Here is a 26,531-nt window from a genome sequence, read left to right as displayed (position 1 = left end):
CAGGAAGGAGTTTGGCAGAGCTCCCTGCAGCAGACCAGACCATCCAGCACAGCTTTTGCAAGGTAGGCTGTGAATTCCTTTTTGTGCTTACCCCCGTATATAGGGATCTGCTTGCCATAGGGCTTTGATATGGGTGATGGGGCGAGACTGAGAAGTCTCTGGATATTTAATTTAAAACAGACTGAAAAATGTGCTGGCTTTAAAAACAAAAACTATCTAAGGCCTATAAGAGGCTTGTTTCATGTCAGAAAATTACAAAAACTTCTGGAACAAATGTTTATTCATTCATTCTTTCATTCATTTATAAATGTACTTATGTTCAAGTTGTTTTGCAACCCAGAAGGTCTGAGTGAGAACTGTGAAGCATATGTTGTGCTTTTATTTTATTTTATTTTTCTTGTGTGTGAACTGCTCTCCAGTAACTTGCAGGGACTTCAGGGTACATCTGGCCAACATGTGAATGCAGCACCTCCATTCCAGAGGAGATGTGTCTTAAAGCGCTTTAAAAGCCTCGTGTGAAAAACCTCCTGGAATCAAACTTTACTGAATTTGTTCAGAATTCTGAGAAAACAAACACAGGCTCACCCTGCATGGTTGAAAGTCTCCTTTGCTAATCTGCAGCGAGGGTCCCATTTTAATAATTAGTGTTTCTAGTGTGTTCTAGGCATTAAAAGTAACACAAATATATAGTACTCAATGTATATCACTATATACTGTGAAGTGTGCATGTGTTTATTCAGTGAAATGTATTTCCAGGCAGCATACTTATTTTGAAATATCAGACTTAAATCCTTGGGGACCCGGGGTGTGTGGAGGCCCTGGACTTTGAGGGGCTGGGGGCCCATTTTAAAATCTCATCTTGGCCCATTCCAACCTTGCTATGCCCCTGGCGGTCACTACACATGGGTTTCTGCACAACACCTGCACAGAAGAAACTTCCATGTAGAAAATGTGGCTCTTGTAAAATGACCATGAATTTTCCATCCATGACTGGGATATTTGAGAGCTAGAGTCAATAATAAAAGAACAGCACACTGCTTGTGACAGGAAGGGGCAAATTACAATGATTTCTTAGTCTGGCCAGGGGCTGGTTTTGGCCCTGGCAGAACTTGGTTGTCTGCTCCTGTTGCAAATGCCTCTGTCTAGTGAGGCAAACTAATGTATCCTCCTCCCTCTTGGTGTCAAAGTAAGCACTGGTGTGGTGAATGCACATATACCCCATCATGAGCCAACAGTCATCATAAGACAAAGGCTGGCAGGAATCATTCACTGGTTTATAGACCCCCACCACCACCACCTTCTTCTTCCTCTATTTTGCTAGTGGCTATTTGGGCAGGTGATCCTCTAGGACAAAGTCATGTTTTTTAAAAAGAATGAGATGAGACACAGAGAAAATGACACTTGGAATCCTCGCATAACTCCTGACTGTTGTTCTAAGTCTTTTACAGAGATGGCTCATGTTTTCAGGTTTTGATCAACAACCATGTCTAGATGGTACAGTGTTCCTTTTAAGAAGGATTTCCAGATATTGTTGACTACAGGTCCCATCATTCCTGTTTGGACAGAGGCGCAATTTCAGTGCTTGCCCTAGGCTCTATTTTCCCTAGTTACGCCTCTGCTTACATGAAAAGGCCTTTGGGGCCTAAAAGCACATAATCTGTGGTAGCTGAAAAAGCCATGACCTGGCCTTAGAATATAACCCTTCCGGCATTATGTTGTACATGGTTCTTTCTACATGTACATGTTTTTGTGCAAGTTCACATGCATTCATATGAAATGTAAACCAGGGCACGGGCCTCCTCAAATGTAGGATATGCTGTACATGTATTGAACATAATGTCTGAATAACTGTACATACAGACGTGCACATATGTTTACTGTGCACAGATTGTTAGGGATGTGCAAATCAATTCAAATTTGAATTGATTTGACTTGAATCTGGGTGATTCGAGTGATTCAAATTCAAATCAAATCACCCCTTAAAAGGGCAATTCATTTTGAATTCAAAACAAATTTTCAAAATGCATTTTGAATTCAGTTTGAAAGCCGTTTGGAACCTTCCAAAAACTATTCGGGCCCCTTGATTGGTTAAAATAAAAAGGAGCTAAAACAGGGTTGAATTAATTCAAATTCAAATCAAATTTTCAGTCCAGATTAGAATTTGATTCATATTTGGAATGAATTTTTTTAATTAGATTTGAATCCAAAACAAATAAAAAAAATTGTTCCATGCACATTTCTACAGATTGTACATGCATTGAGTATTTGCCTTCATAAATATTATATGAGAATATATTTATACAGTAATTAAACAGCTGAAAATATAAGATTTGTATTGTTTTATACTGTATAGAGATTTTCGATGTAATAAGAATCACAGGAAACAACAACCAGAAGAAAAGAATCTGAATCAGATGAGCAAAAACCAGGAGGAGGAGGATGGCGACAACAGCTTGCTTCTTGATAGCACAGAGCAGCTACTCTACTCATCCTGTGTAGTAGCAGGCCCCAGAGGAGCAAATGTCAAGCTCCTTTAATAGCAACTTTGCATTTAGCCAATGTTGAATGTGCTCAGATGTCATGACACATCAGGAGCCAGTGTGGTGTAGTAGTTAGAGTGCTGGACTAGGATCAGGGAGACCCGAGTTCAAATCCCCATTCAGCCATGAGACTAGCTGGGTGACTCTGGGCCAGTCACTTCTCTCTCAGCCTAACCTACTTCACAGGGTTGTTGTGAGGAGAAACTCAAGAATGTAGTACACCGCTCTGGGCTCCTTGGAGGAAGAGCGGGATATAAATGTATAAATAAATAAATAAATAAATAGAATGACCTCACACCAAGTAAATGGAAAGTAATTCCATATACAGTCAGAATGCAGTGCCCGTAAGATGAAGCTGTGCTGTTTAGATGTGGCCTGATTTATTTTGAAATTGTACCATTATGGCCATTCATTGTATATGTACAACATTTATCTCATGAAGAAAGTACCAAGTAGCAATAGTTCCATAACACAATTATGACATAAAACCAGTCAGATCAATATCTAAGCTGATTTTGTAATCCCAAAGACAATGGCTCATTACCAACACCCAGGGCCAGCCCCTCTATGAGGCAGACTGAGGCAATCCTTAGGTAGTGGATAGGCAGAGGCAGCTATGACCACCACTGTCTACCTCTTCCTATCTTGCCATCCACCACTGCCACTGCTCATGGGTGACGCAGTGTATTATAATGTATTACAATGTACTAAATGCTGCCTTGCCCCAGGCCCCTGGTGAGGACCAGCTCCTTTCAAAACCATCTCTTTTAGCATGAGAGCAGGGGCAGTCCTTACATGAGGCATGGTGAGGTGATCGCTTCAGGAGGCAAATTATGGGGATGCCAGCAGGCAGCAAGATTCTCCTGGCATTGCCATCAGAGCAGCTGTAGATGATTGACCCTCGCCTGCTTTGCTTTCCTTGCAAAACTCGCAAGAAGCACAAGGATTGAAGTGGCAACCTTCTCTCCTCACTGCCTCACAACACCACTTTCAAAGCTTTCAAGGGTCAGTTTCGAAAGGTCCCTGCCTGTGGCAAGGGGCAAGGCCTCATTTGGCAGTTGGCACCCAGCCTTAGGTGCTGCAATAGCTTAGACCACCCCTGCTTGAGGGCAGCTAACTGTCAGTGTGTGAGAGGACTCTAAATCCCTTAGAAGAATCAGCCAAATTGCCCAAACAGAAAAATGGTAAACCTGCCAGACAAAAAGCCCCTGACATTTTACTAAAAATTCATCTTTGGGACGTTGGAAAGAGTTGAAATGGTTTTCCCGAAACTCTCTTTTTATATACATTCTTCTCAGAGTAGTCCAATGGCTAATTATTTATCTGTGTAAACACGCCAACTGCCCTGATTACAATGCTTTCTAACATTTATGAAAGGCTCCAAAAATCCAAAATGTGTTTTGGGGAAAATGAAATTATACAATTAACGGCTGGGCGCAGAAAGGAATAAAAAGAAAACAGATGGTTGGCTGCAATGACTGTTTTTATAGAGTCTTATTCAAGCAGGATAGTACAGACTGCCAAAAAAAGGCCTCAAAATACTGCCTTATCATGCTACACGAGGTTAGATTTCTCCTAATAGTTAACAAATGCATTAAATTGAAAGAACAAAAATGTACAGTAGTTTCAACGTTAAGTGTAAGACATTTACCAGCTTGTTGGGTTTCAAGCATTTGCAAGGGCAGTCATTTAGAAAGCCTATTGTAAAATGCCATATAATTAAATAAACTCCAAACTAAGATGCAATCATCCTGATCTTTCAACTTCTTACAGCAGGAGGAGCTCCAGTGCACAGATTGAGCTCCCTAACATATAGAGGCTGCCCCATTCATTATTTGGGGGGGACACACATTTGCATGCAGCCCCAGATCAGGTGGGTGGGAGCTCTCCTTGCACTCAGAGTCTATCCTGATCCCACACTCTAGGAAAGTTCACACAATGAGAATTAGGGTAGGAGAAGTTCCTACCCTAATTCAAGAGCTGTATGCACTCTCATCTGTTAATTGTGTGAGAGTTAAAACCAAGGTTGGAGACACTGTCCATGCTCATCTGCTAAGCAGCAGCTGGCTCAGATGATTTGCTCCCAAGCACGTATCTAGGGGAGAGTGGGGTCATGTTCGCCCCTTTCCCTGGTTGCCCCTCACATGTGCCAACCACACCCCCTTCATATGACATGAAGCTGGCTGTGAATGAGGCCAGCGAGAGTTCAGCGGGGAGAGCAAACCAGGCGGCTCCTGGGAAGTGAGTGGCTTGGGTTTTTTGAATCAATCCACCCAATTATAGCTCCGCCCTTGCTCCCTGCTCCCGGCCGCTGAATGAAGTAGGAAGAAAAATCCTTTGACCCAGCTGCTGCTTAGCAGACAAGCACAGACAGTGCCTCCAGCCTTGGTTGTAACTGACACGCAATCAGCCAACAGGAGCATGCACCACCCCCAAAATAGGGTAGGAAGTTTCTCCTACCCTAATTCTGATCATGTGAACTGCTTTGCTCTCTAGCAGTCTTGGATAACATCTTGTTTTTAAACTGCAACTCCCATCATCCCCAGCCACAAATATCAAAAGCCTGGGATGATGGAAGCTGGAGTACAAAAACAAGGAAGTTACTCAAAGACTGTTATCTACTGAACCGGAAAGACTGTACACACAAAGACCCAGTGAACACAGAGTGCCCATGTGGCTCTAGTGAAGGAGGAAAATCACTAAAACTGTGAGTTATTTCAAAAGCATCAACACACTGAGCCTGTGCTACCTGTAAAAAGTACAGCTAGGCCTTTGTAGTCAGGGCAAGAACTGAAGTTTCATGAGATTAAATACCTGTGGGTAGCTATCAGTCCTTGGTAGAACAGATATGTCATAGGTGGCTGCAAAATGGCTTTTTGCTTGTTGGATTTGCCCGTAGCGTTCTCTCTTTCTCCACTTTGCTCTTCGGTTTTGAAACCAGACCTGCATCAGGGAAGATAACAATCAGAATAGCCAGGAGACTACCTCTTTCTCCAAGTCCCTTCATAGACTTTGAGATGGACCAAGGTGTCCCCTTGAAGTTAACATCTGTGTGCTGGATAAGGTCAGCTAGGGCATGCAGAGAGATTTTGCACAGCTATCGAGTAACTGCTTCTGGCTATTCAACAAAGCCCAAATTGAAACGTTTCTCAGAAATGCTGAAAGTAAGTTTTTCAGTTGGACTGATTTGGAAAGCTGGAGAAAACTTAGCGGAAAGTAGCATTCTGTACAGGTTTATATAGGTTGATCCTTTATTACCACTCTAACTATGAAATGGCATGGGCTATGAGTTAAACAAATAGAACAAATGAGAAAAGGACTTTTAAGGAATCTGGTTTCATGGCTGACCCACTCATTGAGCAAATATAGCAACCAGCCCTGGTTTTGTAGAGAAAGCCAAATGGATACCCGGTACATTTGCTACCTAAAACCTCTTACAACAAACCAGTTTAGGATAATAAAGAAGCAGGGACCACAGCAGAAAAAATAGCACCACAGGCAATGAACCACACAGAGTGAGGGCCCTATCCACACATCCTATGCGATGAATTCCAGTAAAAGAAGGGGGGATGCGGGGAGAGTTCACAACTTCTGCTTATCTGAATCCCTATTCGAATTCAAACTTTGAATGTGAATAAAACCCAGCCTCTTTGCTTCTAATCCCATTAATTTTCAGCAGAAAGCAATGCAGCTGATTTTCATGCATCCATGCTATCTGCTATTCTCATGACATTTTTAGGTTTGTTTTATGGATGTACAGTATATCCTTTCTTTCATCAAAGAAGATACCAGGGCAGTGTACAGAATAAAAAAATAAGATAAATAATAAAAACAAATAAGTAATAAAACCATTTCACAAGAGATTAGGAAATTCTAAACCTGTCACGTAAAAGAAAACAATGATATATCATCACCTAGAGATGTATATATCAGGCGGTATATAAATATGATAGATAGATAGATAGATAGATAACCAGATCAACTTCCCTAGTGAAGGAGTTTCCTAAGTAGGTCACTACAGGTGAGGAAGTTTTCTCCCTAGCAGCTCCATCTCATTTCTGAAATCAAGGGCACCTGACAAATAGCATCAGTGGATGTGTTCAAGCAGGCTGATAGGGGACGAAGAGTTCTTTTAGAGACCCAGGTCCCAAGTTGCATAAGGTTTTCCAGGTAAGTCCCAACACCTTGAACTGGACTAGCAACCAATGAAGCTCAGAAGACAGCCATGGCCTTGTAGCTCTAACTAGGGTATTCTAAACACAGGGGATGAAAGAAATTCAGTGGCTGGCTAGCTTTAGATTATACAAACAGTACACAGAAGGTCATCAGTACAACACCCATATTTTCTGGAACAACCACTGCACATACTTCTCCTGTTGAAGTTTTCCCCCTGTAGATTTCTGAGAATATTAAAATTTATTCCAAAGCTAAATTGCTAACATTGATGATAATTCCAACAAAAGCAGTTGAACATATTTATAAGCATCTTAAAGCTCTGTCTAGATAAAAATATGGGCAGTATCATGGAAGAATAGGAAATGCTTTGCTCCTTTATTGTTGTAATCCCTGAAATCAGGGACAGCTTCAGATTATATCAACTCCCCTCTTCAGCAAAAAATCTTCAGTGAGCCCTCTTCTTCTTCCCCTTTCCATTCCCAGTGGGAGTGCACTGATTTTTGCCATATAGTCCATGATCCCTGCTACGATCCTGAATGCTAGGAGATCAGTGGAGATCGTACCTGGATCTAGGTCCTTCTGGATCTAGTCCATGGGTCCCAGCAGCACCAACAGTGCTTGACATGGCAATTTACAGAATCTCAGTCTGCAGGGCTACAAAATATCTTTGGTGAAGACTCTTGAAATCTATGGCTAGTCAGAGAGTAGATAGTACTGGGCGAGCTGGACCATTGGACTAACTCATATAAGATAGTTTATTATATCCGAATGTAAACATTATTGTCTTGTGCGGTTTGTGTCCAAGATTCTATGGTCACAAAGGAGGCCTCTCAGATGGCCTCTCAACAATTGTGACTGATATGGTAAAGCCTCCAGGAGTTGACTTTGAGTGTAGAAACCATCTATCTGAATGCTCTGACACATGCTGAGATCACAATTCTCTCCTTGCTCAATCCAGATTTCATTTATTGGGCTGGTTCAGATTTATGTGGAACCATGGTTAAATCTTGGTTCCACACAAGATCTCCAAGTCTCAGGAACACATATTCCCTCCTTTCCCTGCCTTCTTGTAAGTCAGAAGAATCCTACTTCCAGCTTTTGTTACAAAGATCAGCCATATTTGAACTGACCAGTCTCTCTCTCTCTCTCTCTATCTATCATATTTTTATACTGCCTGATATGTAAATCTCTAGGCAGTGTACAAATCCCAACATTAAAATCACAGGTTAAAATACATAAAACACGATAACAACCATATAAAATAAATTATTAAATTTCTAATTAAAAGCTTGCAAGAACAGGAAAGTCTTGAGGGTCCTCCCGAAAACAAACAGAGAAGGAGATGCTCTTATTTGACCAAATTGCTTGAAATTCACTGAGATCTGAAACTCACTTCAGACCTTGAATTCAGACCTCATTTTATTGCAAGCAATTTGGTTAGAATAAGTCAAGATCGATCAGTCCAGACATCGCAGCTGATCTTGGTTTGTTTCACCACAGTTGGAAGTAGAATTCTTTTGATGTATGCAAAGTTGGGGAGCAGGGAATGCATGCACCCAAGGCTGAAAGATGTCCTATGGAACCAAGATTTAACCAGGATGTCACATGATGTCTGAAGTGCCTTATTGGGTCATCATGTGGCAAGTCCCACCATTTATTTGTGATGTAGTAAAAGAGCCACATGACCTGTCACAACACCAAAAGAAATTATCCCATGGTTGCTTCAGAAACCATTTCAAAACAGTTTTCTAATACTCACCCCAGGATCCAAATTACGTGTTCTACTGTTCTATGTGCAGCAAACAAATGCCATTAAAAGTGTATTATTGCGCTGGTATCTAAGGGTGGATTCACATTTCATGCTGCAAGTGTGCCACACACACCTGACTGTGGTTCCCTGATACATGTCCACTCTGGGTTTATAAGCACAAGTCTCCCCTTTGCATACAATGGTGTTCCTCAAAGCAGATTCCAGTGTACATGTGGTAAATACATCTGCAAACAAGCCCTAAATGTGCACTAATGTAGACACCTAAATGGACAGAGCACATACATACATACTCATGGAGTACAGTGTTGTAGAGCAAGGGTGTCAAACTGCAGCCTTCCAGCTCTTGTTGGCCTAAAGCTTCCATCATCCCTGACTACTGGCCACTGTGACTAATGATGATGGGAGTTGTAAGCCAACAACAGCTGGAGGGCCTCCGTTTGACACCCCTGCTGTTGAGGGTCCTGCAGTATCATTTTTATGGCTGGCTGGAAGTCAGCAAACCGTTGGACCCAGTGCTGGCATTTGCCCCCTGAGGCAATAATGACGAGGCAAGACTCAAATGTTGGGAGAATAAAAGGCCACAACCTTATTCATTCTTAGAAAAGTTTCTGCAACTCTGAGCCAAGTTAGTTAATCAACTCAAAACCAATACTGGAAACTCTCTGGTCTGTGGTGCTGAAGGCCTTATTCACCATCTTCAGGGCAACCCAAGCTCCATGCTTGTGAATGTCCTAGTCACACCTTTTAAGGTATCCAGAGGGATTCCTGACCTCTTTGCAGCCACCTTATTGCCCTGAGCATAGGGAAAGGCCTTTCATCGTGAGGCTGCAATCACTTTCCCCAAGCCCAGTGGCCCAGAAGGGCAGATCCAGAGTAACCCAAACTCAGGATGCACTCCAGTTCTCCAATCCTGTACCCCACATTGACACTCCTGTTGCAACCACTAAAATCAATGTCAGACTAAGCTAACCTTAGATTACTTGGGTCTAATCTAGCCAAAGCAGTACAGAGTAGACCAAAAAGAAAACAACAGAACCCTCAGCCAATTTGGGACAGGGAGTAAAATATTCCTGGTCAACCAGCTCACCCTATACTGCTTTGTCAGAAGGCAGGAGGAAACAGCACCAAAGGCTGAACAAGGCAGGAAGGAGAATGACCAGCTTTGGCAAGGCTTGGCACCCTCTCCCATTGGCTGCCCAGGCCTGCTGAAATGGGCATTAAGCCAACAGACCCTGCCCTGCCACATCACATGACAAGGACCAGCCGCTCCTTTGGCTTTAACGCCTCCCCAGCATCAGCCACAGTTGCTGTCCTACCCATTCAGTGCAAATGTGATAGGCCTCAAGAACACCGAAATGTTGACACACCAAAAATCCTCCACCTGACAGTGCAAATATATTAATCCACATTGTGGTATGTACATAATGAGTGCCTAGTCTCAAGGAAAAGAGGCAAGACTACAGCACTTGTTTTTAAACATGGGACACAGCTTGATTAGGCTATACTGAAGCATCTGCGATGGAATTAGCATATCAGCTCAAAAGCCCATGGTGCAAGGAACTCCCTGGAGTGAATAGTGCAATCAGCAGTGTGGGAAACTGCCTCTTTAAGACACATTTTGGACAGGTTTGCCCTTTGCAGATGCTCTGCTCACACCCACATCTGGCCAAGCTCCATCCTGGCTTCACACATAGGAAGCTGCCTTCTACCAAGTCAGACCACTGATCCATCTAGTTCAGTCCTGTCTACACTGACTGGCAGCTGCTCTCCAAGGTTTGAGGCAGGCATTTTCCCCAGCCCTACCTGGCGATCTTGCACACAGGGCTTTTAGCTCGCATCTGCTCCGGAATGGAGGGTATGTGTCCACACATCGGCCAGATTTACCCCGAAGTCCCTGTGAGTGATCGGGGAGCACTTCACACACAATCCGGGTTTTTCATTGCACGTTGGAGTGTAGCCCGGTTTCTATCCGGGGTTTTCAAAAAATCCACTTTTTGTGTTGGTTTTGGGGGCAACTTTGAACTCGCAGTAAAGGCAGTTGTGTGTGTGAAAAATGCTCTGGAGATGCCAGAGACTGAACTTGGACAAGAGTAGTTGCCAGTAACTGCTCCCAGCTCCTCACTGCCACCAGTGTTCCCTCTAACAGGGATTCCCAGATGTTGTTCACTACAACTCCCATAATCCCCAAGCAAAAGCCATTGCAGCTGGGGATTCTGGGAGTTGTGGTCAAGAATATCTGGGAATCCCTGTTAGCAGGAACACTGACTGCCACCCATCCTATGACCTGTTGCGGGGGGCCTGCTTGAGTCACTAACCCACAAACCTGTTAGCTTTGGGTGGGCAGAGCAGGCATGTCCCAGAAATGCACTGTGAAACCCACCAATCTTGGGAGGTTTCTCTAAGGAAGCCCCCTTTGCCCTCATATGATACCCTCAGGTGCTCATTAAGCTTCCCCATTGCTTAATCCCAAAGCAAATGCAGTCTGAAGGTAAACATTCCACGCCACCCCAAAACACTGAGAAGCAGGAGGGTAGGCAAGTGCCAAGCTGAAATCAGACTGGGGAAACAGATTTGTGGCCGACAGGGCTTCACTTTCCCATTGGCTAGGCAATGGCACAGGAGGCCCATGTAGCCAACCATTGATATTACTGTGCCCCTCCTTTTTTCCTTCGTACAAAGATGCCCCTCCCACTGTGTAGCAAGAGGGGAGAAGCAATATTCATCATTTTCACACTGACTGTCCAGCTACTGTGTGTCATCCAGTTATTTCAACAGGCCTTATGTAGAACTCTGATGCCATCGCTATTGAAAAGCAGCAATAACATCATCAGGACCTAGCAAACTGCAGTCCTCTTGTACATCATATTTTTTAAATAATGTCCACTATTTCTTTCTAAACATCTATGAGCTATTTTGCCCATTTACCTGAAAACTGAATAACTGACATAGAAATGGTAAGTACTGAAATAATGGATTTTCTTCTTCATAATTGCTTGAATCCAGGGCTCTATGTCAGGCGTATTTTATACATGTCCAGGTGTTTTGATTACATTTAAGTGACCAAAGTGAATAACAACATTTATTTTAAAAAAACATACAACCATTTAAAACCTCGCAGCAGCAGCAGCAAAAAAAAAAGTGTACTAACTTAACACCATTTGAAGTATAGTCCAATCAATAAAATGGTTAAATCAGTAATTTAATTCCCTGGAAAAGCATTGGTTTTTGAGTACTGATTGAATGTAACTGTAAAATTGTATATTGATGTAATGTAAATTACTGCAGGTCGTATTAATTCTCCTGCAATTTCTTGTTTTTGTTTTCTAGTCCTGGACTGTAATAAAATTTAATCAATCAAAACAGTCAATTACATGGCATTTCAAAAAGCACTCAGGAATATTTTTCCCCATTTGCTAACATTCTGCACAGCATAATGCGGGTGGTTCCAAACTTCCCACACTGCTACGAGCATCTGCAACAGTGCTGGAGGTGTTCTAGAACAGGGCTGGTGTACTATTTAAAGCTGTGTAATCACACTTACATTGCACTTGAAATAATATCCATACTAGTAGTGTCACAGAAGTGCAATTGCACAATTTTAAGTAGTAGCACACCAGACCTGTTCCTCAACACTATGGGCATGTTTTTAGATGTTCACGGTGGCACGGGCAGTTCAGAAACACTTTATTTACATGGCACAGAACACCAGCCACTGACTGCCAAAAGGAAAGCAAAAGCAAATCCAAAACCTTTTCCAGAAAGTCATTCTATAACCCTGGCACTTCAACATCAAAAGGTTTGTCCCTCAGAGCCAGCCCTAGGGATGAGTGAGTCAGGCAATTGCCCAGGGTTTCTATCTGAAGGGGGCACCGACCTGAGCTTGGTGGCTTCTTGTTTGTTGAGTGCCCCATGGGAGAGTCCCAAAAGGCACTCCTCATCAAAGGTGTTATTTCCCCTAGGGCCAGCCCTGCTGCCCCTCATACTCATCTGCTGTACCTACAGTGGCAGAGGGGCACGGAGCAGGACCACCAGTAATGACGACCTCAGCACTCAGGCCACTTCATCTGGGACAAGAAGGCAACTCTTAAAGGATCCAAGCCCTAAGCTGCTTAGGGCTTCATAAGTCAAAAGCAATGCCTTGAATAGAAGGAACTAGAACCAAATTAGTAAGGAAAATTGTCTATTTTGCAAGGGTTCTCAACCCTAGTTCCTCAGATGTTGTTGGACTACAGCTCTCATTATCCCCAGCCACAAAAGCTGCTGATGGTGGTTGTAGTTGTAATCTGGAGACCCAAGTTTGAGAACTCTTGGTGTATTGTACGGTTTATATAGTCCAGTTCATAGGTCCCAGTTAACAACATGGCAGCTGCATCTTAAAACTAGTTGTGACAGCTTCTGAACCATCTTCAGAGGCAGCCCTATGCAGATTGTTGGAACTCCTGAGCATGTGGTCTGTCCTTTAGGCTTCCATAGAGAGGCAGTTCCACATACATTCACGGATGTTTGCATTGGACTGGACTCTCCACTGCAGTTAATGGGGCAGCATTCATGGTAGCTCCATCCACAAGTTAGAAGTCATGACACTAGGACAAATTGATCTAGCATCAGAATCTTAATTATATTGGTGGCCACATACTTACATCAATCATTTTCAAAAGCATATAATAAGACACATTGTCATGATCATATGTCTGGGTTGCCCAAAGCCCACTCTAACCCCTCTCAACCTTGTTTCCCCATCAATAAAAATAGATCCTGATTTTATTTTATGATAAACAAATATCAAAAGATAGCCTAATGATATTAAATAGCAGGAGATTTGCTATAATTAGTGCCACAACCTCTAAAAATAAACTTACACAGCATTAAGCCCAACACCCAAACAATGTTGCTCTCCCTGCATTGTGGTTAAAGACCAGCAGCAATAAGGAAATGATTAATTCAGATCTAATATTGGAGCAGGAACGTAAATGTTTCTGAAATTGATTTGAGTGTTAATCATTTCTGGAGGTTATTGCTTTTGCTCCGTAGGACGGAGAAACTCGCCTAATATTGCCTAAAGCAGCAGGTATAAACTTTAATTTCCATAGACCCGCTGCAAATTTAATATGGCAGTTTTGAAAAATGCCCCAAACAATCAAAGCACAGCACCAATTCCTACCTGTTGAGCAAATTTTTAAGAACCTTGGCTTCAGTCCTGCCCTGAGCTACTCATGCAGAACTTCTACTGAAGTCAACGGGACTTCCCAGACCTAACCAATTGCAGGATTGCACCCCTTGTTGGTAAATTTGTATTATCTATTGTGCCGAAGGCTATGAGAAACCATTTTTCTCCTCCTGCTGTCTCCACAGGAGGCACAAAGAACATGTTATGGGAATTTAGTAATGAGGCCCTTTCATTGGAAAAGTCCTTGACAATCTCCTAAAGCTGGGTGCCAATTACTCCACTGACATGCAGCAGGAAAGAGAACAACTCCGATAAATTAGGTTCAAGCTGACTCTCTCGGCATGTATGCAGGACAAAAAACTTAAATTGGATCTTGATTAAATGCCCAGGAAGGGAGACGTGTGGAGCATATCCAGCCAATCATTTGGCTAAACTAAATAAAACAATTTGCTGAAATTTAAAGAAACGGATGGGGGGAAACCCACATTTTTTAACGCTGACACTCCCCCAAAATGTTTCTGTTTACATCGATTTACTCAAAGCTGACTCTTGGCAAAGATAAAGTAACCATTTGCCTATACAAAACAAGGCAGCAATCTGCTGCTTGTTATCCCGGCCTAGCCAGATGCTGCTCTCTAATGATGTAAGGCCTTTGAAAATTGCTTAATATTGTGATGGAATCCTGTTGCCACTCTGAGCAAGAATGATCCCCATTTTTCTTGCCTTGGTCTTTCTCAGTAAGCTGATCAGAAATGCAAAAATCCAGGGCATTTGGTTCAATAAGCAAGGAAATCTCTGTGTACACAAAGCATAAAATAAACATTCTCAGGGGGGAAAAATTGAAACCGGCAATTTTGTTCCAAGGAGAGCGCATAACATATACAAACTGTAAATTCCCTCTCTCTTTATTATACCTCACACAAACTAGATAGATCTGATTCTGCCACCCTTACCCATCATGAGCATAACTGTGCAGCACGAGTACCCCAAACAAAATGCCGCTGAGAAAATACGACTTCAACAGCTGCATCTCAGTTGTGCTAAGATTCCTTTATTCTACTCAAGAGGTGTGAGATTATTTTATCGCAGACAAACTACTCCCTCTTGCCCACTTCAAGATGCAAAAGAAAAAGAACCTTCTAAAACATGGAATTCAGGCACAGTAAATATAATGTCACTTATGGTTAAATGACTTATACTTCTGTCCCCAAGAATAGAACCATTTTCAAGAGAAGACAAGTTCTCTGGACTCCATAGAGTTACCAAATATTCTGGTGTTCCAGTTTGTTTAAGTACAAACTGTGAATTTTTTAAATGTGATTTTTACTTGCTCAGAATATTCAACCTCATATTGGTTTGTTATGTTTAGTTCAGCAGGAAGGAGGACCAGATTCTGTCACAATTAAATCTTGGTAAGACATCCCCAGTAAAAGTCCAAAACTGCCTCTTTGTTCAGCTCCTGGTGTTTGAATATCTGTTCCCATTTATGTCATAAGGCAAGCTTATTTCAAGTTGCGAAAAACTGTCCCCAGAGCCAGAAATAGCCCCCAAATCTACAAAGTTGTTCTGTTCTGAAAGATTTCCCAGGTCCAGTAGGGCTCGCCAGGGTGTAAAGTAAAGTTGTACCATTGAGTCGGTGTCGACTCCTGGCAACCACAGAGCCCTGTGGTTTTCTTTGGTAGAATACAGGAGGGGTTTACCACTGCCATCTCCCGCATAGTGTGAGATGATGCCTTTCAGCATCTTCCTATATTGCTGCCACCCAATATAGGGGTTTCCCATATTCTGGGAAACCAGAATATACATACCAGTGGAATTCGAACCAGCAACCTCTGGCTTGCTAGGCAAGTTACTTCCTCACTGCAAAGTGTACATAGAAAGAAAAAATTCTGAATGCTAACTCTAGCCATTGTTTTATTGGACTGTAAAACTATCTAGCGCTGATCAAAGGACATTTCATTGTATTTTGTGGTTTCGTTGACATGCAAATCATTATCTCCATCATCTATGGCATTTGTCAGTGTGCAGAGCAGTTCTAATCTTGGCTCATAGATTGCAATGGATTTTGCTTTAAATCCCTTGCTAACTGGGCAAAGAATCACCTTGCACAATGTGGTGGCTCTCTTTTATTTAGCAGGGGGAGAACAACTACCCCTGTTCATCCAAGGCACAGTGTTCTCCACTGGGGTCTCCTTTGTAGTTTGTGAGCCTTTCAGTGACACAATCTTCTTATTCTTTTTTCTGTGTCAACTGCTGTGGGAATTTTTTATTGTTGAAAAGTGGTATGTAAATATTCCTAAATGCATTTTTAAAAATCAATGGCCAGCGTCCAAGCACTATTAAAATAGTTCCATGAGCCCAAGGGAGTGAAAGGAGGCGTTCCCCCGCACTCTTCCCTGGGAGTAAGAGCCACAGAACTGAACAAACATGCCCAGGATTGCGTTAGGATTGGTTTGCTCGGAATGCTTGTTTGCCCTTCTCACCCTGACACATGGCAATCTGCTTTTGAAACTGAGGGGAGATTCAAAAGCAGTTTGTGATTGGATCTTGGGGGGCCAGCTAAATCTTCCACTGGCTTGCAAGCAAACTTTATGTGAGTCACGCAGCTCTTTGGACCTTGGCCAATATATTTAGGTAGCAGGCAGCGATCCAGCTTGGAGCTAATAGAAGCAGAGGAGTGCAGCATTGACCCAATGGAAACAAGACATTATCCAGGTTCTCTCCCCGCACCTCTGCCTTGTGTTCCAGCACAAATCTTCTTTATACCCCCACAGTATGTTTATATGGAGGCAAATCCCACACATTTCCGTGTTATGTATTTCCATAGCAATGTGTTTAGGATAGCTGCTTTAGATTTCTAAAACATTGCACTGGTTAATTAGAACAATCATTGAGATATCTTTATTTTGTTATTCTTTGAAAAACATTTTTTTTAAAAAAAAATTCAAGACTTTCTTTTACAACTTTGGAATGCTATTTACATAATATATGCAAGCAAGTGCTACTGCTCCCTGCCACAAGATCTGTTTGCCTTGATGTCAGCGCACTTGCTGCCTGAAACGGCAGCTAAGTGATCATCACTATTTTTCCAGTGCGAGGTCACTTTGGCCAAAAAGCGGGTGGGCGGGACTTCAATGCAAGAGCCATTTCCCACTGTGCTGAACTCTGCACAATACTGTGCATTTTTTCTCAGTGCTGGGAGCTCGATGGAGAAAATGCTAGGAAGGGCTACACTTCCTAGCACACCATGCACACCATCCAAGATGGTACAGGCCCAGGGGCTCAAGATGGCTTTGTTTCCCCAGAGGAACTCCACCAACACTGGACAAAGCACAGAACATCCACAAGGTGCCAGAGGTCTGTGCAGAATATTCTGCTTTGGCTGAAGCTTCACATTGGTCAAACAAACAATTAGTCATGGGGCCACTCTTAGGCTTGATGAGGGCTGCCACTGCCCCCCCCCCGGCCTTACACTGAATAACACTGCTATAGCACATGTATTTGTAATAAGTGTTACTAGTATCAATGAGTTGATTGGTAAGGAAGTCCATCTAGGATGGGGAACAGTAGTGCTTCCCCCCCCCCTTTCTTTCTCTCCCTCTCTCTCCACCATGTTAAAACTTTTTATTTTTCAGAATTTTACATTGTTTCTAAACAAAAAGGTCACAGCACAAGATTCCACTTTAATTACAAATCTGAGAGCGACTGTCTCAATAAGTTTGAGAACAGAGTGAGAGGAAATGAAAATCATAATTAAATAAGGCCATTCTTTTAATTCTTAGCACTGCTACACAGCATGAAACAAAATGTTATTTTTTCTAATCAGTTAGAACACGTAGGTAAGAAAACATCCACCTTGAATAATTTGTGTGAAAGTGTGCCTAGTGCTGTATAAATGGTAGTGCCGAATACGCTAATTTATGCTTTTGCTATGGCTCATTTAAGCAACATTAGCAACATGTATGACGCTTTAAAGTTCCTAATGGTCCAAACATAAATATTCCTCTACTAATTTAAACAGGACTTGCTTCCAAGAAACTGTACTTAAGACCACAACCATTAGTAATGTACAACCTCCTCAAACGTTTCAGAATGGCAAACTGGGTTTATCACCTAATATAGCCTTGACAAAATTCAGACTACCAATCCTGGCCTGGTGATGAATGTACAGTACACACATTTGTTGCCATGTCTTGTTCATAATTTATATTTTCAAGAATACAGTTAAAGTGCACACGTAAAACAATAGGTAATGTGTGGGGAAACCCTACTATTGGTCATTGAGATTTGCATTCAAAGACGTGCAAGCATGTCATTTTGTTGTTGTTGTTTTCACAATATCATAATATGTATCCAAACAATTAGAGAGCATTATTTATTACCATTCAGGATCAACACCAAATCAAAGCAGCAGACTTTAATCCTGCACTATCTATTTGATTTTATTTGTTTAATGGATGTATACCCTGCCTTTCCTGGCCACCATGACTTCAAGCACTTACCCACTCTCCCTATAGTCTCACACGATTTCCCCTTTGGTCACTTTAAGGTTAATGCTCTATACATGCAATTCCAGTGTTTGTTTCTGGTAAAAGGTTCAGGGCTAGAAGACTGTAGAAGATCAGGAATAGTCCCTATATTGGTAATATAATTATTGTTCAAGGATTATATTGCCAATATAGGAGCTGTTCCTGATCTTCTGCGGTTTTCTAGTTTCATTTGAGTCAGGCTTATTCCCTGTTTGTTAAGGAAAGGGTTCAGGGCTGCCTTTTAAAACCTGCCTTTATGTTGATACAATTAACTCCAATTGGAACACAGCCACTAATAGCACATAGACACAGAATACTAGTTGATTTACTGCGATGGTGAGGAACTCCAGAATGCAAAGAGATCCCTCCAGTATATGCACATCAGTGCCTGATAAGGCTGAAGCCATTTCCTTTTCATGCATCAGCATTTTTTGTATTTCCTAAATCTATGATTTTAATGTGTTCCTTACAGTAACTAGACTACACCTTCCCCTGAAAAATGGCTCTCTGCCATTCTCTATCCCACATTTACAAGATTTCAAAATGGTGCAGGAGTGAATGATTCAAAGACACTTTTAGTGCCATTTTGGCTGTGTAGGAGAGCTGTGGGAATGAGCTAGGTGGTAGAGCATCTGCTTTACAGGTGCAAGGTCTCAGGTTCGAATCCCTACCATTTCCAGGTAAGGCTGAAAAAGACTCTTGCCTGAAACCTTGGAGAAGCTGCTACTAGTCAATTTAGATAATATTTTTTTCTCTTTTCTTTTATTGCAATTAGGTTACAGTATATAAACAAGATCAAGGATGATGACGATGACGATGATGATGATGATGATGATATAACATGTGAATATAACTGGGGGCGGGGGGGAAACAAAATCCCTTAAATACAGCCATTTAGACAGTAATGAGCTCAAGGATCAAGGGTCCGACTTGGTATAAAGCAGCTTCCTATGTTCCTAATCACACTTTACATTTAATATAGTGTAGTTGCTCAACCACAGAACAGAAATCCTCCGTTCAAATCCTGTCCCAGCTGCTGTGAACTCATTTGTCCTTGGGCAAACCATGATCTCTCCACTGCTTTCCCCTCTCTGCAGCAATCTGGGGATGATAAATACAACATCCCTGCAAGGGGGGTTGGTAAGACTTATCGAAGCAGCTACTTAATATCCACTCTATAATTGTTCCAAAGGATTCCTACTGACACGGCCTAGTGGATGAAGAGCAGGGCTACCAAAAAAGTCATGCAGTGAGCTGGCAAGCTTTGGCCATAAACATAACATGCTTCTTTGTCAGAGGGATAATTCATAAAGGCTTTCACAACCTAATGAGTTTTTCATTTCTAGCATGAGTAGCTTGTTTTGGATGGAAGAGAGGCTCCTACCTGAACTCTGGCCTCGGTGAGTTCTGTCCTCAGAGCCAGCTGCTCCCTTACATAAACATCAGGGTAATGTGTCTTCTGGAACACTTTCTCCAGCTCTTCCAGCTGCAAACTGGTAAAAGTGGTCCGGTGCCTCCTCTTCTTACTGCTGGAGACATTGCTGTCACATTTATCTCCGAGTTCATCCAGCTCGCCTTTCTCCTGCATCCCCTTCACTGGAGACATCCGAAGGCTGCTGCAGTTGTCCAGAGGCCTGCCCAACTCCGTGTGAAGTGGCTGACCTTCAACTTTGGTAATCCCGTAGCTCACTGGACAGAGGAAGGAAACCAGTTTGGGTTGGTGGGTTTGGTTTTACATTTAGGAGCTTTTTTTTAAAAAAAAGGAAACAGTGGACAAGGAAACTTTCATGGCTGGGTCACAGAATAAGAATATTCTGAGCAATATTCTGAGAAAAGAATATTCTGAGCAATATTCTGAGAAAAGAATAAATGCCTTTGCAAAATTTCATCTGAATACATGCTTATAGTCTCCCATGCCCCACACCATCATCATCACTACTTATATACTGTTTTTCAACCAAAAAAAAAAGTTATCAGCACATTTACATAGAAAAAAATAAGGGGGGGGAGGTATAAGAAAAATATAGTTCCCTGTCTCAAAACGGCTCACAGTCTAAAACACACACACAAAGCAGACACCAGCACAGCCATGGTGCAAAGCAAATAATCCAAACGGCTAATATGGAATACCAACTCAAAATAGAATTCCATTGACCCTCCAATAAAATACTGAGGATAAAAATAAGTGATATATTGGGCACTGTCCAGCTAAACATTGCAGTACAATACTATTCACCTTTACTCAAAAATGCCCCACTGATTCATCTACTTCTAAGGTAATGTCCATGGGATTGTAGTCTTAAGCACTTTCACTAAAACTTCTAGACACACTTATCAGGAAATAAGCTCTACTAGACACAGTGATGCTTACTTCCAAGTAAATATGAACAGAATTGGACAGCACAATGTGACATTGAAACCAATGGAATTTAACAATACGTGGATGGATCACACACAATTGGTTAAACTTTTCTTTGCAGCCAGTTTCAGTTAAAATTATTGGGGGGAAATATGTGAGAAAAATGAATTAAAGAGGAAGTATGTTAATATTAAAGTACTTAGGAATTGTGAATGACAGTATGAACAGAAAGCAAGATGCTGCACAGTTCACAAAATAATGCTCTTGAAAACAAGTGCCTATTTCCAGTTAGGATTCCTATTATTGCAAACCGTAGGGGTTTCCTTCAAAATCATAATTCAGTCAAACAGATTGTTTCCTATAGTTAGCACCAGCCAGCATTACAGGATCCATTTATCTTCAAGGAAACACTTGCTGCCCAAGATAGGGATTAAATATTTTTCTCCCTCTTTTAGCTCCTGAGCTAGGAATAAAACATATTCCCAGCTTTTTAAAAACATACCACATTTCTGGGATAACTGATGCAGCATGTTACAAGATATTTGAAAGATGTTCAGGTATTCCCCCCCCCCACCGCTTTTTTTGACAGGTGGGGGTAGGGGGAGATTCCAGGCATCCAGAGTAGTAAAACTTTACAAAGGATGGCACTCAACCTGCCCTTTGGAGCTTGTTTTAACAGTCTCTGCCACTCTCAGTAATTTCATTACGCTGCTCTGTTCATTTGGTGTAATTTTAACCAGACACAGGCTACAATCCAAAGCAGCACAACGGACTAGAAGGTATGCTCCTTTGAAATCACTATGTAGCTCGCTTCCAAGTGAGGGTGCAAGCCCGTTTGCTAGCCAGAGCAAATTCTATTGACTTCAGTGAAATCTGCTCCTGAGTAAATATGTCTAAGTTGGGCTGTAAATTAGGACAGTTAATTCTGATCAGGACTAAGAAAAACTATAAATAAAGGGAAAGTATTTAAGCACGCCAATTTGGAATCTGCAAACAATATTCCGTTCTGTTACTTGCAATGGAAAGTTACTATTAATACATTTCCTATAGTCTCCTGGTTTGAATAAAAAAATCCAAGATATAAAATTGATGACAAACTATCACCAATGGCCATATTATTAAGACCCCTAGCAATTAATTTGCTTCTTTCATGCAGAAGTATTTAAAGTTTTTTCACTTCTACCTAAAACACACTTGGAAGTAATTGCCTTTCGAAATCAAGTGAACCTACTACCCAATCATATTTAAGACTAGGTTATAAAAAAGAAATGACTTATAGCTTACTTCATTCTAACTAAAAGGTGGGACGTTGCATTTAACCGGCAAAACACTTACACAGTCTCAGATTATTAAATGTGGTAAACATCAGCATTCCAATAATTCAAAACAAGTCTATCTATATACCTCTGTAGGCAGGACAAATACGTAACCTATTAGAGATTGACATCTATACATATATTTATGCATGGTATACAGAAAAGTAGCATTACTAAGGTTTTTCGATTTTAAATATAAATACAGATTTTGAGCTTAAAGAAAGCTAAAATGTTGCTAATGATTTTTAAATGTTACTGTCAATGTAAACGATAGGAAAATGCTGAGTAAAGAAAATTACTAAATATACTCAATATTATAAAATTGGTATTCCAACTCCCCCCCACCCCCGCCCACGCAAAAAAAAAAAGTTTCAGGCAAGAAAATTAATCCAGCCTTAAGAGATATAAATATTAGAAAACAGAAATATTCCAGACTTCTTTTCCCCGGATGCTTTACCCTGGTTTTTTGTGTGTGTTTTTTAATCGGCATGCTTTAGCATTTGCGATGTAATGGGAAAGCTCTCCAGCCTCGTTAAACGAAACGAGGTCGTAATAAACATTTCACATTTCATTGGTCTGTGGGCTTTAAAGGGCACCACAGCTAACAGGTTTTTAGATGGAAGAGCAAGGAGAGAGTCCTGCTGTTTCTTAGATGAAAGTTAGAAAGTTGGAATGAGAGAGAAAAAGACAAGACAGAGATTGTTGTTGTGTGTCTTGTGATCGTATCTGGGATTGTTGGGGTTTTTTTCCAGAATGTAGTGTAAAAGGTATAATCCTTTTGTATATGGCATAATCCGTTTGCCTATGAAACAATTAACAAACTCAGTTCCAAGGTGCAGCAGCGTTCGGAATACATTCCACTAAAAATATCGGTGGGGTTTCTTTTGGAAGTAGGACTTTAGGAACAGGGAGAGGGTATGGATGCGGACGTTTCTGAGGATAAAACGGAGCGGCCGGAAGTCTAATTGCCATCTAATATAATAAAACGCCCGGAAGTATAATTGCCATGACCCACGACAGCAAATAAAAGGTTATCTAATGCTGCGGTCCTAAACACACACACGTACTAAGGATCAGTCTCCTTTTACACAATGTGGGACTCCCTTCAGAGTAATCGGGCACTGGATGACGCTTCAGTAGAGGTATTCCTTAACTAAAGGAATTATAATTTAAGGCTTACGTACTGAGCACACTCTGTTTTTAGTACAGTGTTGTGGAAGAGGAAGGGCATTGGCTAGGAATTCTTTGAAACCTCGAGTGCTTTTAAGGTATTCTGGATTTAAAACGGGGCTTATAGGATTTCAGGTTTTCTAGAGCATTTCTTACTGCTGGGTTAGGAAGGTGCTTAAAACGCCTCCCGACCCCCGATGTTACTGCAAACTTAGACAACATTTCCGATCAGTATAAAGGTTCGCGGAGACGAACTCTATTCTTTTCCTTTAAGGGGTGGGGGGACACCAGAAAAACCGCAGTCTAGAGGTAAGAAACTAGTAGCGCGGAAGGATGGGCGGGCGGATGAATCTGCAAAAAAGCAGCCTTAGTATATGGATTTAAAGCGATTGACACCACATTCAAAATACTCTGGATTCATCACTGGAGTGTGGCTCGAGCTAGTAGAAATAATATCCATATATAATGTAAGTGAGGGGAAGTAGAGGTGATCCGAACAAACTACTAATCCTGCATTCAAGCATGCTTTGAGTCCTAACAAGGTGAAGTGCATCCCCAAACCATATTGCATTATATGCAAATAATATTATATGTCAGTAACTGACTGACCAAGCAGATAGGTAGAGATTTCGACTTCTCCTTTCCTTATAAACACAACACCATGTTATCTATAACAGACAACATGTACTTGGAAATTTGCTCCCCGTTCTGTGATGTAGTTGGCTGTCATAAAAGCTATTCCCTCCCAGTTATTTTTGGATTATTTTCCCCGTCATGGCCAAACGGCTACTTTTGGAAAAGAAAACAGAAGGGGTTTTCTTCTGTTAATTGTATTGATTCGTTAACTGACAATTAAACAACAAACGTATTTAATTCTATTAATTACACCACCTTATTCCTGTCTCTATTTTTTCTGTCTTATTTACACGCACAAGTATGTATCATTGTCTGCTGAAATCAATATAGATTCATTAAGAAATGTATATGTGTCTGACAGACAGACCACGCTCTTTGGCTATATACGGAAATCTAATGCATGAAGCTGATTAATATATAGAAATGATAACATAAGTGGATGTGTTTCGCTCCCTGCTCCGGGTAACCTAGGCCCTTAGAACAATCTTTGTGTTGTTCCACCCCCTCCCCTTACCAAAAAAAATAAAGCAGCATTTTTGGTTTAGCGTCCCAAACGTGGCTGTAAGTCCTTCCGGGAATTTGCTTTCGCTGCGCTAAAGCAGACGAGCGGGGAGAGATGGCGACTTCTTTGTGATTTTCCTTCCTAAGAGGTCGAAGGCGGTTGTGGGCAAGAAGACCGAGATCCTAAGGGCACGACTCCGAGTATAATCATTGGCAACCTGGCTATAAAGCTGCAACTATAAAGCTGCCCGGTGAAAGAGAACCTCAGCACGATTTCTCCCCCAAATAAGAATCCGGACTTATGGCCCGGAGCTGCCGGAAGGGCAACTGTGTGAGGGCACCTTCCAAACTAACCGGCTGGTTGTGGAATGAGCGGGGCGCGCGGGGAGGGGGGCGTTGAGCATGGCGACTGCCCGAAGGGACTGGAAGGAGTTGGGGAAGGTGCCGTACAAATTGTCTGCATGTTCCAGCCCCGAAGTGTGTTGAGGATAACAGCCTTCCCGATAAAGAAAAGAGCGAGGAGCATCTCCGCTGCCTTATCCTCGCCTTTGGCTAAGTTAGCGACGGGGCTGCTCCAGTTTTGAGCATATTTCTCGGCAGAGAAAAGTTCCTCTGAGTGCCTTACACACACACACACACACACACACACACACACACACACACACACACACACGATTGCTCATCGCCAAACCATTTATTTCGAGGCTTTTCAATTCGGTGGCTGGCTTTCGCTTAAGAGCTGGTTATAATGTGGTGTGTATTGAAATAATTATTATTATGATGATTATTATTAATAAAATTATTATCAATAAAAAAATTATTATTATTATTAATATTAATATACTCTCTGTAAGTGTTTAGAGTATCACCACAGGTCTGATGCACAACAACGTAACTACTTTTCAGGTCCAACTGAACTCCAAAGGCGCGGGGAAAGCACAAGCCCCAGGAAAAGGAACAGGCAGGAGGATTTTCTAGTGGATCGGGCCCCAGATGACTTTAGGGTGGCGGGGAAATGCCAAGGATGCTTTTTCAACCCAAAAGTTCGTTTCCCAGCCCTGGGAAATATTAAGGCCAAACTCATCGGATCGTTTGGAAGCTTCGGAGCCTACAGCCGTCCGTTTACTTGGGAGTAAAGTCTTCCATTGCGGTGGGCATCCTTCCAAGTAAGCGATTCAACTTGAATCATTCAAAATGGGGTCCAGGGAGCTTGGTATTCTCCCCCGCTCCCCGCCCCCCACCCCACTCCATCCTAGGCTTTCTCTCTCTCTCTCTGCGCGGTCCAGCTATGCACTCACCCGAGCCGTCCCGGGCCGGGGACGCCCTGTCGAGCCTGGCGTGGGGGTTGTAGGCGGCCTGCGCCACGCATTTGCTTGCCCCTTTGGCGTAGAAGGCCTCCCCGCCGTCCAGCGCTTCCATGACGTGCTCCAAGGAGCCCCCGGAGGCCAGGTAGAAGTCGGCGCCCTTGCCCGCCGCCGCCGGGGGGCTCTTGAGGCCGAACTTGTCGCTCAGGAACTCCATGGTCCTCGACGGAGCCGCGATCGCGCCCGCCCTACTACTGCTGCCGCCGCGGCGAGGCGCCCCCGACGGCGCTTTTATAGCTTGAAGCGCAGCAGCGGGGGCTTCTTGCGCAACCTCCCCGCGCTCCGACCTCTGCTGGCTCCACCCCGCCGCCGCACAGCGGATGGGCAGCAGCCAGGCGGAGGGGATGGGGGGGCCTGGGAAGAGTCCTTCGCCAACCGCCAGCGACTCACATTTCGCCCTGGATTCTGCCGCACGCCAAGAGGCTTCCCTCCCTCCCCCTCCCCCTCCCTCTCTCCCTCCCCCAGCATCGCCATCTCCATCCCAAGGGGCTTCTCTTTCCGTCCGCGTGTGAGCTGCGCGGAGAAGGCAAAGGGATCCATGGAGCGTCGCTGAGAGCAGCCCGAAGAAGAGAGCGAGCTTGGAGGGCTTTCTTCCAAGCCCCTCTTCACGCCGCAGCAAATGCTGCAATCCACCCACCCTTGCGGGACTCCTGCGGATCGCACCAGGAGAGGCGAAGGTGATCCTGACTGGATAGGCAGAAGCGTGCGGACTTTGCAGCCGATCCACGCCGGGAAGCATCTGCCTGCGCCGTGCCTCCGGAATCGGATTGCGGACCCAGCAAATGGTCTGCCCTCCAGCCAGCATCTCCAGTCCAACACAGCTCACCTGGAAGTAAGTTGCGCTGGTTTTAGTGGGACAGAAAGTTTGCGGCGTTGGAATTTCACCTTTGGTTCGCACGATGGCCGGCCTTACCGTTCCTCTGGTTTTCTGGTTTTAGCTGCAACCTTATTCGCTCCAACAGGACTCCCAAGTCCTGTTAATATGTTGAGCCACGAACTACA

At 42.8% G+C, this 26,531-nt stretch overlaps 1 protein-coding gene across 1 annotated transcript in view; it reads right to left on the bottom strand.

Annotated features, from left to right (window-relative positions):
- The window catches only part of ALX1 (ALX homeobox 1), a 52,300-nt gene extending 26,470 nt beyond the window's left edge, over positions 1-25,830 (bottom strand). Inside the window, exons 1-3 of the mRNA XM_053256860.1 lie at positions 25,464-25,830; positions 19,568-19,872; positions 5,355-5,483 (exon numbers count right to left, since the gene is read on the bottom strand). Coding sequence (XP_053112835.1) covers positions 5,355-5,483; positions 19,568-19,872; positions 25,464-25,686 — 657 coding nt within the window. The 5' untranslated portion in view covers positions 25,687-25,830. The remainder of the gene's footprint in view (positions 1-5,354; positions 5,484-19,567; positions 19,873-25,463) is intronic.
- Between the last annotated feature and the right edge of the window lie 701 nt (positions 25,831-26,531).

Source organism: Hemicordylus capensis, chromosome 5 (assembly GCF_027244095.1).
Source record: "Hemicordylus capensis ecotype Gifberg chromosome 5, rHemCap1.1.pri, whole genome shotgun sequence".
In the NCBI taxonomy this organism is placed as follows: Eukaryota; Metazoa; Chordata; class Lepidosauria; order Squamata; family Cordylidae; genus Hemicordylus; species Hemicordylus capensis.
This window is presented reverse-complemented; position numbering and strand designations above follow the sequence as displayed.